We start from the raw sequence: 14,584 nt of genomic DNA, 5'->3' as shown, positions 1-14,584 counted from the left end.
TGAATTTGTTTGCTATAACTTTTATAAATTTCTTAAATCTTTTTTAACATTGTATTGATTAAAATGTGTAATTAGTTCTCAAAAATTGTTTTCTTTTTTTCTCTTTTGTTGTTAATTGCAAATTTGTGGTCCTCTGTTGAGTACCTATACAAATAAAAACTTTTTGACTTGACTTTGACTTTTGACTTTTTTTGACTTTGTGGCAAGGGAAGCATTTCAGCTCAGGTATCAATTTTGACAGGCCTTCACACAACTTTTTATATACGTAGCTGAATCACTGCAAATACAAACAATATCACTCCAATCTTTGTTGAACTTGGAAATAACCTTTTTTGCAGAGTATTCCAAGTGACACAATGTTTTCCAAAAGTCTGGTGTCATGTTTTAACCACTATCCGAGATGCTTGGTGATAGCGCTCTTTTCACATATAGTTTTCACTATGCCTTGCATTGAATGTTAAAATATATATTACATTTAATTTAATTTGTTAATAATAACAATATTATTTAATTATTTTAATTTAAGTTATGTCAGTTTTTTAAAGTCAATATTTTTTACATCTATATTTTTACATCAATATTTTTGAGTCGATTTTATGGTACTTACCTGTTTAAGTATAGGGAGTCAATATTTTGTAATCGATATTTTTGTTGGCTATATTTTTGTTTTCGATATTTAAACATGGAACGCAATCACCCAGCCAGCACCATGTACTTATCCTATCACTACGCCAAAACCCAAGCAGTTATAAAATCACCCTGCACTCTCCTTGCAGCACTCTAATCATCCAGTCACTACCCATGTATCAGGCACTAACACATGCAGTGGTACAATCACCTGTGCACTGCCCATGCAGTCTTCCAATCACCAAGCCAGCACCATGTACTTATCCAATCACTCCACCAAAACCCATGCACTTATAAATTCACCTTGCACTCTCCTTGCAGTACTCTCTTCACCCAGTCAGTACCCATGTACTCATGCAATGATCCAGACACGAACACATGCACTGCTACAATCCCCTATGCACTACCCATGTAGACCTCTAATCACCGACACACTACTGATTCACTCCTCTAATTACCTAGGTAGTACCCATGCACTCCAGCAATCCCTCTCTCACTGCCCATGCACTCTTCCAATCACCCATCCTGCATCATGTACTTATCCAATCCCTCCACCAAAACGCAAGCAGTTATAAAATCACCATGCACTGTCCTTGCAGCACTCTAATGATCCAGTCACTACCCATGTACATGGACGGCGGCCCTCATCCTCCTGGACCTCTCCTCTGCCTTCGATACCGTCTGCCATCGCACACTACGCACACGACTCCATGACGCAGGGATCCGAGACAAGGCCCTGGACTGGACCTCCTCCTTCCCCTCCGGCAGAACCCAGAGAGTCCGCCTCCCCCGTTCCAATCCGAAGCCTCTGAGATCATCTGCGGCATCTCACAAGGATCCTCCCTAAGCCCGAAGCTATTCAACATCTACATGGCGCCTCTCGCACGCATCGCCCAACATCACGACCGCAACTGATCCTCTCCTTCACCAAGGACCCCCTCACTGCCAAATTCAACCTACACCAGGGAATGAAGGCCGTCGCCGACTGGATGGAGGATAGCCACCTTAAACTGAACACAGACAAGACAGAGATCCTCATCCTCGGGCCCAACCCCTCAGCATGGGACAATTCCTGGTGGCCCGCATCACTGGGGACCCCCCACACACCCACCAACCACGCACGCAACCTGGAAGTCATCCTCGACTCGAAACTCACCATGACCAAACAAGTCAATGCTGTCTCCTCCTCCTGCTTCAACACCCTCTGGATGCTCCTCAAAATCTATAGATGGATCCCGACAGACACAAGGAAACCAGTCACCCAGGCCATAATCAGCAGCAGACTTGACTACGGAAACGCCCTCTATGCCGGTGCCCCGACCAAGCTCATCAACAGACTGAAAAGAATCCAGAATGCCTCTGCACGCCTGATCCTCGACGTCCCGTGCCGCGACCACACCACCCCCCCACCTGAGGAACCTGCACTGGCTCCCTGTCAAAAAAAGAATCTCCTTCAAGCTCCTGATCCACGCACACAAGGCACTCCACAAGACCGGCCCAGCCTATCTCAACAGTCAACTCTCCTTCTACGTACGGACAGAAATCTCCGCTCCTCAGACCTCTCCCTGGCTACCATCCCACGCATCAACAAAACCACAGCCGAATGCGAATCCTTCTCCCACTGTGCCGCCAAGACCTGGAACATCTTCGCCTCATCCTACGACAAACCAAAGGCCTTCTAACCTTCAGGAGACAACTCAAGACCTGGTTGTTCGACTAGTAGCTACAGCACCCCCTTCCTCCCTACCCTCAGCGCCTTGAAACCCTTGCGGGTATGTAGTGCGCTTTACAAATTATATGATTGATTGATTGATTGATCCACTGGGCAATTTTATTTTAATGTCACAAGTGACGCTTACCAATGTTAGAAAAGTTGTTCAGATTGTTCGAAGGTCAAGACCTTGCATTTTATTTAATCTGGTGTTTTTGGACTTCTAGCAATATTTATAACAATTTAATTATCACACCCCAACAGATTGCCATGCATATTTTAACACGAGTGAAAAAGCCAGGTCACCATTCCCCCGTTATAAAAGAAGGTCTGTACATTACTTGGGCATATTAAACTTTAGGGCCACAGCCTGTAGAATTCTGCACAGTTGGATTTTTAAGGGTTACCCTGACATTGTGAGATTCTGCAGCTAACTCAGTGTGTGTACCATTGCTGCAAATGCCACATAATTCAAAATCTGCAGCAAGATCTGACCATTTCACCAATTTGTGTTTCTTGTTCACCCAGGTTAACCAGCACTTCACATGCAGCATGGTAATCCGACATGCCGTTGCAGGTTCTAAACACGCACCGTATCTTCCCCCTTTTTACTTTTTACCTCCGACATTCAAACCTTTATCTACAGAAAAACACCTTCAGGTAAAATGTTAAATAAGTTTCTAACTTTTAGTGAAAGGATACTTTCTCTGTAGTAGAATAGGCCTTAGTCAAACATTCCAGCAGGGGTTCCCTGGCGCGTGCTCAGGTTTTCCCAGAGAGACAGAATGGACTTATAAATGCTAACATCAAAATGGTGTTTCTACCTCTCAAGGCAATATAGATTATTCATTGACTCTGAATCACATTCTATTTTTTATTAGTTGAATATCTGTTTAATTTTTATCACCCAGATTTTATTTTTTACTTTGAGGATGTTGATGTCTGCCTCTTTTCAAGAAAAATAAAACAGCTTGAAAAACAATAAAAAAAAACAATGTTCCTTTTTAAAGCATTGGAATTTCTTTTATGTCACTAAGTATGTAAAAATTGGGAAACAATGCCACGGATGAACATGACACACCAATGGCATTTGATTAAAATGCTAAATGTTCGGCAACTGGCCCTATCATTTGGATAATCAAGCCACATAAATGGCTTATTCCTTGTTGTATAATTCCGGGGACCTAGCCGAGAGGGATGGAGGCCGGGTATTGCAAGCTGTGGAGCATTTTCTAGACAAAAGAAACAAGCATTGGCATAGCTAATAGCTCTCGCCTTTGGGACCTTATAAGCCATGCAACAGTTGATGTTGTTGCACCAAGGATATTGTGCTGCAAACCTAAATACTTATAAGGTCCCAAAGGCGAGACCTATTGGCTATGTCATAGCTTGTTACATATGTAGTTACCTGGAAATGTACCACTGAGACATCCATTCACTTATCAACACACCCATACACACACTCACCCACTCATCCACAGGCACTCTTGAACCCAGACACCCAGTGAATCAACCACTAACACATCTATGCACAGAGTCACACACCTCCCACCCAACCACACACACACTCAGTCTCCCATACAAATACTCAGGCAACCAATCAATAACCCATATAGAAACTCATGAAGCTACTGACCAACCCATGCAGCAGCTTACACAATAACAGACAGACTGATACAGACATTCACACAGCTTAAGTCACTAACCCATGCATTCAGCCAGACACATTTAATCACTCACTTATACAGTCAGTCAGTCGCACACCTACTAAATCCTCGTACCAGACACTTATACACCCACTCATTCTTCAATACACCTTGGCATAAGTATAAAACATATTTAAACTTTAAAGAAACACACAGTCACTGGATGATGTCATCAGTGATGTCAACAGTGGTCATTTGAAATGCCATCAGTGATGTCATCAGTGATGTCACTGACCATATCATGAATGATGTAATATGTGACGTCATCAGCAGTGTATTGCGGGGGCGCGAGTTATAGTTAGCTGAACTAACTATAACAGCCAAATTTCTCTGGTTTTGTAGAGTGAAATGTTCACTTAACTATAAGGACAATTAAACTAATGTTTTTTTCAGTGAATATATATACGTAGGCGGTGGTAGTTTTTGGCACTAAATAAATAAAATTGCACCATCAACTGGGTTCGCTTTGTCTGTTGTTTACAGTACCTGAAGACGATTTTTGCCTCATATATATACATCCATACATATATATCTCTCAAAACAAAAAAACTCTCTTTTGTATGAGAGGACCCACATTCCAAAACGGAAAGAAAATGTTCATATATCAAACAAGTCCCAGGATGCTTGTTTATGGTCCAGAGAAGACCTGTTATGCAAGTTCTGGCTAGACTGTTCCCAAAAGGAACAGGCTCAACACTGATTTGCATATGGCTCAGTCTGAACTACGGTGGCAAAGTGAGCTAGAGAATGATCTTGGATTCAACCCAGATCTGTGACTAGGGGTGAGTGTCTGAAAACTTTTAGCGCTCCGTCCATCATCTCCTTGTGTTTGCTTTGTTCACCCTAAGTTGGCAGGGTATGACCATACATGAGTCCATTGCCACTGGATTCAAGCTAGCCTGACTAATGAGGGGTGTTGCCTCAAAACCGGACCTAGGATGCTTTTTTCCCGGTCGAGGGAAGACCTGGCTTGGCAGTTCAAGATGGAATGTTCCCAAGAGGAACGGGATCAAGACTAATCTGCTTATGGCTGGGTCTGAACTGGGGTGGCAAAGTGAGCTAAAGAACGATGTGGAATTCAAACCAAGATCTGTGACTGGGGGGAGTGTCTGAAAAGTTTCAGAGCTCCGTCCATCATCTCCTTGTGTTTGCTTTGTAATTTAAATGTTAAGCACAGAGTCACTGAGGACCCAATTAGCTTCAGAAAATCTGTCCAGGAAACTCACCTTGGTAAAGTGCTGCATTCCAACCCTCAGCCAATGTAACATTTCTGTTTAGTTCCCTGGATTCAGCAATTCTGTGCATAATTCTGCCTTGTTATCTGGGTCCGCACAATGGTTCCTTACTCTGAGTAGTATAACGCAGCAATTCTGTGTGGAAATTCCAGTCAGTTTTTCGAAATTTCAGCCCTCCAGAATCTCCTCACAACTTGTAACTAGACCCTAGGTGGTTTGCTCATAATCACAGACTTTAAAGTTTAATACCTGGGCTGGATTAAAGGGTATGTTCTAAAGTTGTCAGCTTTGCCAATAGACCATAGTCCAATGAAAAGTGTTGATGCTTACAAAATGGGGGCCTAGCACTAAACGTCAACATCGTATGTTATATGTATATTTTCTTGTTACTTTCAATATGCACAGATTCCACCCGCAAATTAATAGCTTCCCTCAAGAGAAGAGAAGGGAGGAGGAGTTCAGTAAGGACTTTTATCACTTCAGTATGCTGCATCAAAATTAGTAGGCTTTGTGTAAAACAAGGTCCTTAATTGCAGATGACAACTGCTGTTGGGCCTCTTCAATTAGTATGGCAGTATTCTTTAATTTCCTATGTCAAGCTGACATTAGCTTTAGATGCAATGGGGGCTGAAAACAGTGCAGGTTGGGTAAGTTTGGATTATAGCTTCTGTCGTTGTGCACTCTTCAACATTCACTTTCAGGCATGCTGTGGGGCAGGAATAACTGATAATGGAAGGTACCATTCGAATGGTGAATAGACATTCACATTTTGATCAAATCCATTATTTCTAGCTTTAACATTCAGCATCTGTTCATCACTGAGGTCCCAACAATATATTTATTATCACAGAATAATTGAAAATTCACCTTTTCTTCACGAGACACCATCAGCACAAGATTATATGGTACATCTTGATCAGAGTTGTTTCCGTTAGTAACATCCACCATTATATTCTGACTTTTGATGGAGTTGACAAAGTCATCAATTTCTGACCCTGGTGTGGAAAAAGACAGTCCTGTTTATTATATGAACAGTTTTCACTGGGATATTCCCCTTTCTAAACAGCCTTCATGCTCTCTTCTTCCCTAGAGGGAGCGCGTATCAATGTATTCATAAGGCAATCACCATTTCATTGTTCATGACATCTGAAGTCGATCTGAGTACACTGGCTAGAGTATCCCCTTGATCTCTTTTTATGTTTAACTTTATTTTATTGATTTTTTGGCAAGAAAGAAACATCACATACACTGGGTACCCCATAGCCAAATCACAGTATATCCCCCCTCCCCCATCCCGCTCGAGCGAAAATGTCCATGTAGAAGCAACCAAAATCCATGTAGTGCAGTCTGAAGATTGGTCTTTGTCAAAGCAGAGTACGAGGCTAGCCCCTTCTAAACATGTCAAAAATTTAACAACCCTAGAACTCCCTTCACCCTGCCCCTCCCTCCCCCAAACTGGTGTACTGAGGATCTGCCCCTTCAGGATCCCGGTCAAAGGATTGTCAATGGACAGCCAATCAGGTAGCCTTAGTTGCCCCCCCTGCTTCCGTAAGCCGGAGAAGTTGAATGTATTTCGGGAAGGTCATTTCATTCAGCCCCATCGCCAGCAGGGACACTTGGGGTCACCAGGTAACCCTCTCTTAAGAATTCGTAAAGGAGGCATGGATCCGTTCCATTCCTAGAAAGTACCACAGCTTGTGTAGCCATCCTGTGTGTGTCAGACAGCGAATTTCAACTGATAAGTGATCAGGTTGGGCAGCCCCAGCACTGTGTAAGCCAGAAATTGCGGTATTTCAGTCTCAAACTGACTGTCAATGTCTTTCAGGTGGTCTCAACATGGTGTACAATTTAGAGATCATTTTCTTATCTGAATGTTTCATCATTAACCATTTTTCGTATTTCATTAGTTTCCTGCTCACGTGAGGCAGTACTTCTGGCTGAAGGAGCCAGTGGCGGAATGGTGTATGATTGTCATACTTCCGAGAAAGGGAGGACCCTATCTAGATCTAAGAAGTGCCCCGCCGTTTTGCAATCCGAATACCGCCACTGTGAAAAAGCTCTTTCATCCCTTACCGGCTTAAACTCTGTGTTGTTGAACAAAGGAGTCAGCGTTGAGGGGTAGGACATCAACTCCCATCTGACGGCCACCCCATCCCATACGCGCAACACGGAACTCGTAATGGGTGAACCCCTAAGATTCGGCAGCCTGTCCGCTCTCTTCAAAAAGGGAACCTTCCATAGGTAAAGTTTTGTCAGCGCTGTATCCTGGATCCTGGAACAGCCATCTCTTTTCAGATTCTGGTCGGCTCCATTCTACCAGATATTTAAGTTATGCTGCTCTAAAAGAATCCAGTACATTCGGTATCCCCAACCCTCCCTCCTCCGGTGGTCTGTGGGCAAGACAAGATCCCTGCCTATACAAGGTTATATTGCCAGTTGTAACTTGTGAAGCATCTCCGATGGGGGCCAGGCGGGTAAAGTCTGGAATATGTACAGTGCCCTGGGCAGAATGGACATTTTTATGCACCCGAGCAGTGACAGTTGGTGGTGTTTCCACTGCTGGAAGTCCCTCGTGATCTGGGAGAGAAGCTCGGAATAGTTATGCATGACCATTTGTGCTATGGATGGGGCTATATCTAGTTCCAGATATGGGACCATATCCCAAACCTGTAGCCCCCAAGCATAGGGTCATGGAATTACCCACGTTCACCTGAAAACCAGAAACCTGTCTAAAGGATTAAAGTTTGCGTAAAAATGCTGGTACGTATTGCTCTGCTTTCTCTAGGGCTGCTAGGATTTCATCAGCGTATAACCTCACAGAGTGTCTCTCCCCGCCAAAAGGGATGCCCAGTATTTCGGGGTTGTCTTTGATCTTCTGAGCCAATGGTTTCAATTATAGCGCAAAGAGGAGGGGTGAGAGTGGACACCCCTGTCTCGTGCCCCGCTTGATCTCAGAGGGTCTAGAGGCTATCCCGTTGACCCTAATTGTCGCAGTGGGCCTATTGTAGCAGCTTGCCACCCAAGCCCGGAACCGGTCAACAACGCCAAAGTGAGCTAGAGTCTTATCTATAAATCCCGAGTTCACCCTGTTAAATGCCTTCTCGGCATCGACCAACAACAGGAGGGCATCCATCTTCGTATGGTGGGCTTTGTCGATGAGGTGGAGAAGGCATTTGGTTTTGTCACTACTCTGTCGGTTGTGTATGAAGGCCGATTGGTCCAGTTCGATGACGCCAGGCATCCATGGACACAACCTGGCCACTAAGACCCCAGTGAACAACTTCAAGTCAATGTTGAGGAGGGATATCGGGCAGTATGAGCCACATTGAGTCTTTCATGGGTTTAGGGAGTACCACTATGTCGGCAGCCAACATATTGGAGGGGATTGTTCCGGGTCCTGTGAACGAGTTAAAAAGCTGTGTCAGGACCGGGGCGAGGAGTGGACAAAAGGACTTGTAAAAACCAGCTGAAAAGCCGTCAGGCGCCGGCAATTTCAAAAGCTTGAGGCGAGAAATTGCCCCATCACCTCATCTATCCTGATAGGTGTTAGGAATTAACATTGGCAAGTGTGCTTCATTCTGGTTCGTGCATTTTCAGTTGACCCCTTAGCGTCAAAATCCGTACTTTCCTGACGCTCCCTAAGTGGGATAAGGAGGAGCTGGGCCCTCCCATCATTGCTTGGCTTACTTGCTGTGACCACGCCCCCTTCCCACTTACTGGTTCCTGTTCGAGTTGCTTTGCTGCCGTCTAGAGCTCTGCTGGGCTCTGTCTTCTAGTCGCCTGATACCTGATTCTCCTGACCCTCTGCTACTCGCTTTTCTGCCCTGTGAGTGTGCGTGTGGTGTCTGGTTGTGAAAGCGGTATTCTTTTCCGCTTCGTTTTCAGTGAACGCGACGCCCTGCTATTCCTCACGCATTTTGCGGGCGTTATCGGTTCACTCTCTGCTTTATACTGGTTTTGCTACCACTGTTACCTCTTTGGTTTGCCCCTTTACTTTAGTGGTTTTTCCTCTTGAGAGTGAGCGCTCCGCCCTATCCTCCTAGGGGCCGGGTGTCTCACCTCCTGAGTGGGTGCTGCTCCGCTGTATTCGCCCCCTGTGCAGCCGGTTGGTGCCCCTCACTCCTTTTCTGTTTAGTGTGTGTTTTGTCTGGTGTTTTGGTGTTACTGCTCCGCTGGCCTGGTCCTCTTTAGTCAGCCGGCCAGTTCACCTCACCTACCCTTACCATTTGCTTTGCGTCAGAGGTGTGTTGAGTCCTTCGTGAGTCCTGTTGGACCCCTCCCTGATTGCCTGGACTCATCGTTGACGCCGGCCCGATCTACACTTGGGGTAAGATCCATGAGTGATCACACTTGTCAATGTTTTATGGTGTTTCATGTAAGCATAGGGATTGTGTCTATTCCTAACTTGATCTTTGTTTCCTAGCCTGGACCACCCCTCCCGGAGACGCCTTTTCTACTATTCTGTTACCCCACGTATGAGGAGAGTGGTGGACACTCCTTGGGTAAATTCCCTCATACTTTTAGGATACAACAGATAGGAGTGTGGTCTACCTTGTTAGCGCATTCCTGCTGCTGTGTCTTGGAGGTGTGGGGATTTGTCTTCGCTCCCGTGGAAGTTGGCCCTTCTCCTAACAGAAAGCCAAGCCCACGAATTTTCCTTCCCCTGAGCGAGGATGAATTCCGACACATCTATGGAGGCGGCAGGCTCTGTCCCACAGACCCTTTCCATGGAAGACTTAATGGCAGCTTTTGTGGCCATACAGACAGAAGTAGGAAGATTAGGTACAGAAAATCAGAGGCTAGTTGCGGAAGTCCATCAATTGAGAACAGGCACCATCCCTAAAGTCCGCAAAAGTTATATCCAGCCTGCCAAATTTACACTTTCCCCAACAGAACAAGACCCACGAGCTAGCCCTGATCCTCAGACCTCCCCTGTGCAAGTCACGGTAAACACCCCTAACCCTGTGCCCCTAGCCATGCCCGAAAGATTTACAGGGGATAGCTCTAAATATGAAGTTTTCATGAACCAGTGCCAACTCCAGTTCTTGTGCAAAGCCGCGTCCTTTCCGGACGATTCTGCTAAGGTAGCGTTTATCATATCCTATCTAGTCGGGAATGCGGCAGAATGGGCGGTGCCGCTGGTACGGAATAACGATCCCTTGTTATATGACCTTGACCTGTTCAAAGAAAAAATGAGAAGTCTTTTTGCTAAGCACGCCTACATGCAAGCCAGTGACACTGAGTTACTAAACCTTCGACAAGGGTCGAAGGATTTGCTCTCGTACATAACACAATTTAATCGCCTAGTAGCCGAAACCCACTGGCCTGAAGACAAGATAACTTCTTTGTTTTACAGGGGGTTGGGTGAAGAACTTAAAGACCTACTCTCCCAGATAGTAGATCCACCAGAGGATTGTGCTTCCTTTATTGACCTGGTTGTTAAATTAGACCATAGATTGCATGAGCGAAAAGGAGAAAGGCTTCATCCGTCCTTCCTCGTCGCCTGTTTCTTCCCCTTTGTTTTTTATTGATAAGAAGGAAGGAGGGCTCAGGGCATGTCTGGATTATAGAGCCCTGAACAAAATCACCATAAAGAACAAGTACCCCCTTCCTCTTATTCCTGTCCTTCTAGACCAGATAAAAGGGGCGAAAATCTTCACTAAAATCGATCTCAGGGGTGCCTACCATTTGATCAGGATAAAACCGGGCGACGAGTGGAAAACTGCCTTTCGCACAAAATATGGTCTCTATGAATATTGTGTAATGCCGTTCGGGTTATGCAATGCCCCGGCGGCATTCCATTATTTTATTAACGACATTCTGAGGGAGTACATCGATGTTTTCGTTATAGTTTATATCGATGATATACTTATATTCTCTCAAAACGAAGCAGAACACATAGAGCATGTCCGGAAAATCTTACAGAAGTTGCAGGAGAACCAGTTATATGCCAAACTGGACAAAAGCACCTTTCATACCTCAGAAGTTGATTTCTTGGGTTTCACCATCAAACCTGGTGGCCTTCAAATGGACCCTAAAAAGGTAGAGGCATTGACACTATGGAAAAGCCCCACTTCAGTTCGAGAAATACAATCCTTTCTAGGATTCGCCAATTTTTATCGGCGCTTTATTGATCGGTTTTCTGACACAGTTTCCCCCATCACAAGACTATTGAAAAAAGGGGTACCGTTTGTTTGGACATTGGAGGCAGAACAAGCATTTTGTGCCTTAAAAGAGAAGTTCACTTCAGCTCCTATTCTCCGTCACGCAGACAACTCTCAACCTTTTTATGTGGAGGCTGACGCATCACAATATGCTGTAGGAGGGATTCTATCCCAGCGAGACACAAATACAGGTCAAATGCATCCCATAGCTTATTTTTCCAAGACCTTGCTGCCTGCAGAAAGAAACTACACCATAGGGGAGCGTGAACTGTTGGCCATCAAATTGTCCTTCCAAGAATGGCGACATCATTTGTTAGGGTCTCCTCATGTGGTCACCATTTATTCCGATCATAAAAATCTGCAATTTTTCAAATCCGCCAGAGCACTCACGCCCAGACAGATGAGGTGGTTATTGTTTTTTAGTGAATATGATTTTGTGATCACTTACAGGCCCGGCACACAACAGGGGAAAGCAGATGCGTTATCCCGGCTAGGACTAGCTGACCATTCCAACAGAGAACAACCGCTTCCCATCATCCCAGAAAATAAGATCCTTGGGGTGGGAGAGAAAGATCACACACTTCTAGAAGACCTCAAAAGCCTACTACCCACCATCCCATCGGATGAATGGTTACAAAATCCTCTTCACACCATCAAGGAAGGGATTTATTACCATGATAACAAGATGTTTGTGCCTGCTTCACCCTTGAGACAAAAGATCATTGTATGGTGTCATAGTAGCCCTTTGGCCGGCCATACGGGTGGGCGGAAGACTCTTGAGTTATGTCGCCGATGGTTTTGGTGGGAGTCATTGTCTCAAGACGTCTTGGAATATGTACACGCTTGCGCCATATGCGCCCGCCAAAAGGCTTCTCATTGTGCTCCTACAGGGCTGTTAAAGCATATAGCCATACCCCCTGCACCCTGGCATACTATCAGTATGGACTTTATGACTGATTTACCACCATGTCAGGGCTATACCACCATTTACGTAGTAGTAGATCTCTTGTCTAAAATGAGTCATTTCATCCCTCTAAAGAAAGTGCCTTCCTCTAAAGAACTGGTGGCTGTTTTCTTGGACTCTGTGGTGAAACTACATGGGTTGCCCACAGTTATCATTTCCGACCGCGGTCCCCAATTTGTCTCTAAGTTCTGGAGAGGAATGTGTGAGGTGTTGGGAATTGATCACAGGCTTTCTACCGCATATCACCCTCAAACAGATGGGCAAACCGAAAGAACCAACCAAACTTTAGAACAGTTTCTGAGGTGTTTGTTAACTACTATTCCTTCTACCTGGGTTCAAGCACTCCCTTTAGCTGAATTTGCTTATAATAATTCCAGTCATGCAGCCACCAAGGTCTCTCCCTTTTACTTTGTTCAAGCCCAACACCCTAGAATGCTCCCCATTGTGTTACCCCCTGATGACACAGTACCCGCTTTAGAGGAACAACATGCCCGCATACAGAGCACATGGGAAGCAGCCAAGACAGAGCTAGAAAAGGCTAAAGAAGCAATGAAGAGACAAGCAGATAAACATCGTAGAACGGAACCAGTATACGTGATAGGAGAGAAGGTGTGGCTGTCCACAAAAAACCTTAGAATGGAAGGGTCAAAAAAGTTCCAACCCCGCTTCATAGGACCCTACCCAATAGAGAAAATTCTCTCTCCTGTCACACTTAAACTCCAGCTCCCCCCATGTATGAAGATCCATCCTGTGTTCCACAGTTCCTTGATCAAAAAATACATACCTTCCCTTGTCCCTGAAATCCCTCCCCCTCCAGTACAGATAGAAGGAGAAACAGAATATGAAGTCAGCAAAATATTGAATTCCAGACGAATCCGAGGCAAACTCCAGTACTTCATTGATTGGGTGGGATATCCCCCGGAAGAAAGGTCTTGGGAACCTGCTGAAAACATACATGCAGTGCGGTTGATCCGACAGTTCCACAGATTGCACCCCACAAAGCCAGGTCCTGTGAATAGATCTTTAAGGAGGGGTACTGTTAGGAATTAACATTGGCAAGTGTGCTTCATTCTGGTTCGTGCATTTTCAGTTGACCCCTTAGCGTCAAAATCCGTACTTTCCTGACGCTCCCTAAGTGGGATAAGGAGGAGCTGGGCCCTCCCATCATTGCTTGGCTTACTTGCTGTGACCACGCCCCCTTCCCACTTCCTGGTTCCTGTTCGAGTTGCTTTGCTGCCGTCTAGAGCTCTGCTCGGCTCTGTCTTCTAGTCGCCTGATACCTGATTCTCCTGACCCTCTGCTACTCGCTTTTCTGCCCTGTGAGTGTGCGTGTGGTGTCTGGTTGTGAAAGCGGTATTCTTTTCCGCTTCGTTTTCAGTGAATGCGACGCCCTGCTATTCCTCACGCATTTTGCGGGCGTTATCGGTTCACTCTCTGCTTTATACTGGTTTTGCTACCACTGTTACCTCTTTGGTTTGCCCCTTTACTTTAGTGGTTTTTCCTCTTGAGAGTGAGCGCTCCGCCCTATCCTCCTAGGGGCCGGGTGTCTCACCTCCTGAGTGGGTGCTGCTCCGCTGTATTCGCCCCCTGTGCAGCCGGTTGGTGCCCCTCACTCCTTTTCTGTTTAGTGTGTGTTTTGTCTGGTGTTTTGGTGTTACTGCTCCGCTGGCCTGGTCCTCTTTAGTCAGCCGGCCAGTTCACCTCACCTACCCTTACCATTTGCTTTGCGTCAGAGGTGTGTTGAGTCCTTCGTGAGTCCTGTTGGACCCCTCCCTGATTGCCTGGACTCATCGTTGACGCCGGCCCGATCTACACTTGGGGTAAGATCCATGAGTGATCACACTTGTCAATGTTTTATGGTGTTTCATGTAAGCATAGGGATTGTGTCTATTCCTAACTTGATCTTTGTTTCCTAGCCTGGACCACCCCTCCCGGAGACGCCTTTTCTACTATTCTGTTACCCCACGTATGAGGAGAGTGGTGGACACTCCTTGGGTAAATTCCCTCATACTTTTAGGATACAACAGATAGGAGTGTGGTCTACCTTGTTAGCGCATTCCTGCTGCTGTGTCTTGGAGGTGTGGGGATTTGTCTTCGCTCCCGTGGAAGTTGGCCCTTCTCCTAACAATAGGTGCATCTAAGGCTTCCGCCCCTGCGTTATTCAGTGCCGTCGTGTT

The 14,584-nt window shown here is 45.5% G+C and overlaps 1 protein-coding gene across 1 annotated transcript in view; it reads right to left on the bottom strand.

The window, feature by feature from the left end:
* Nucleotides 1-14,584, bottom strand: part of LOC144770057 (ATP-binding cassette sub-family A member 10-like) — a 1,719,125-nt gene that overhangs the window by 800,006 nt on the left and 904,535 nt on the right. The window contains exon 21 of the mRNA XM_078654288.1: nucleotides 6,147-6,274. Coding sequence (XP_078510414.1) covers nucleotides 6,147-6,274 — 128 coding nt within the window. The remainder of the gene's footprint in view (nucleotides 1-6,146; nucleotides 6,275-14,584) is intronic.

Source organism: Lissotriton helveticus, chromosome 7, assembly GCF_964261635.1.
Source record: "Lissotriton helveticus chromosome 7, aLisHel1.1, whole genome shotgun sequence".
Lineage (NCBI taxonomy): Eukaryota > Metazoa > Chordata > Amphibia > Caudata > Salamandridae > Lissotriton > Lissotriton helveticus.
Note: the sequence above shows the minus strand (reverse complement) of the source record. Positions and strands in the feature narration are given on the sequence as shown.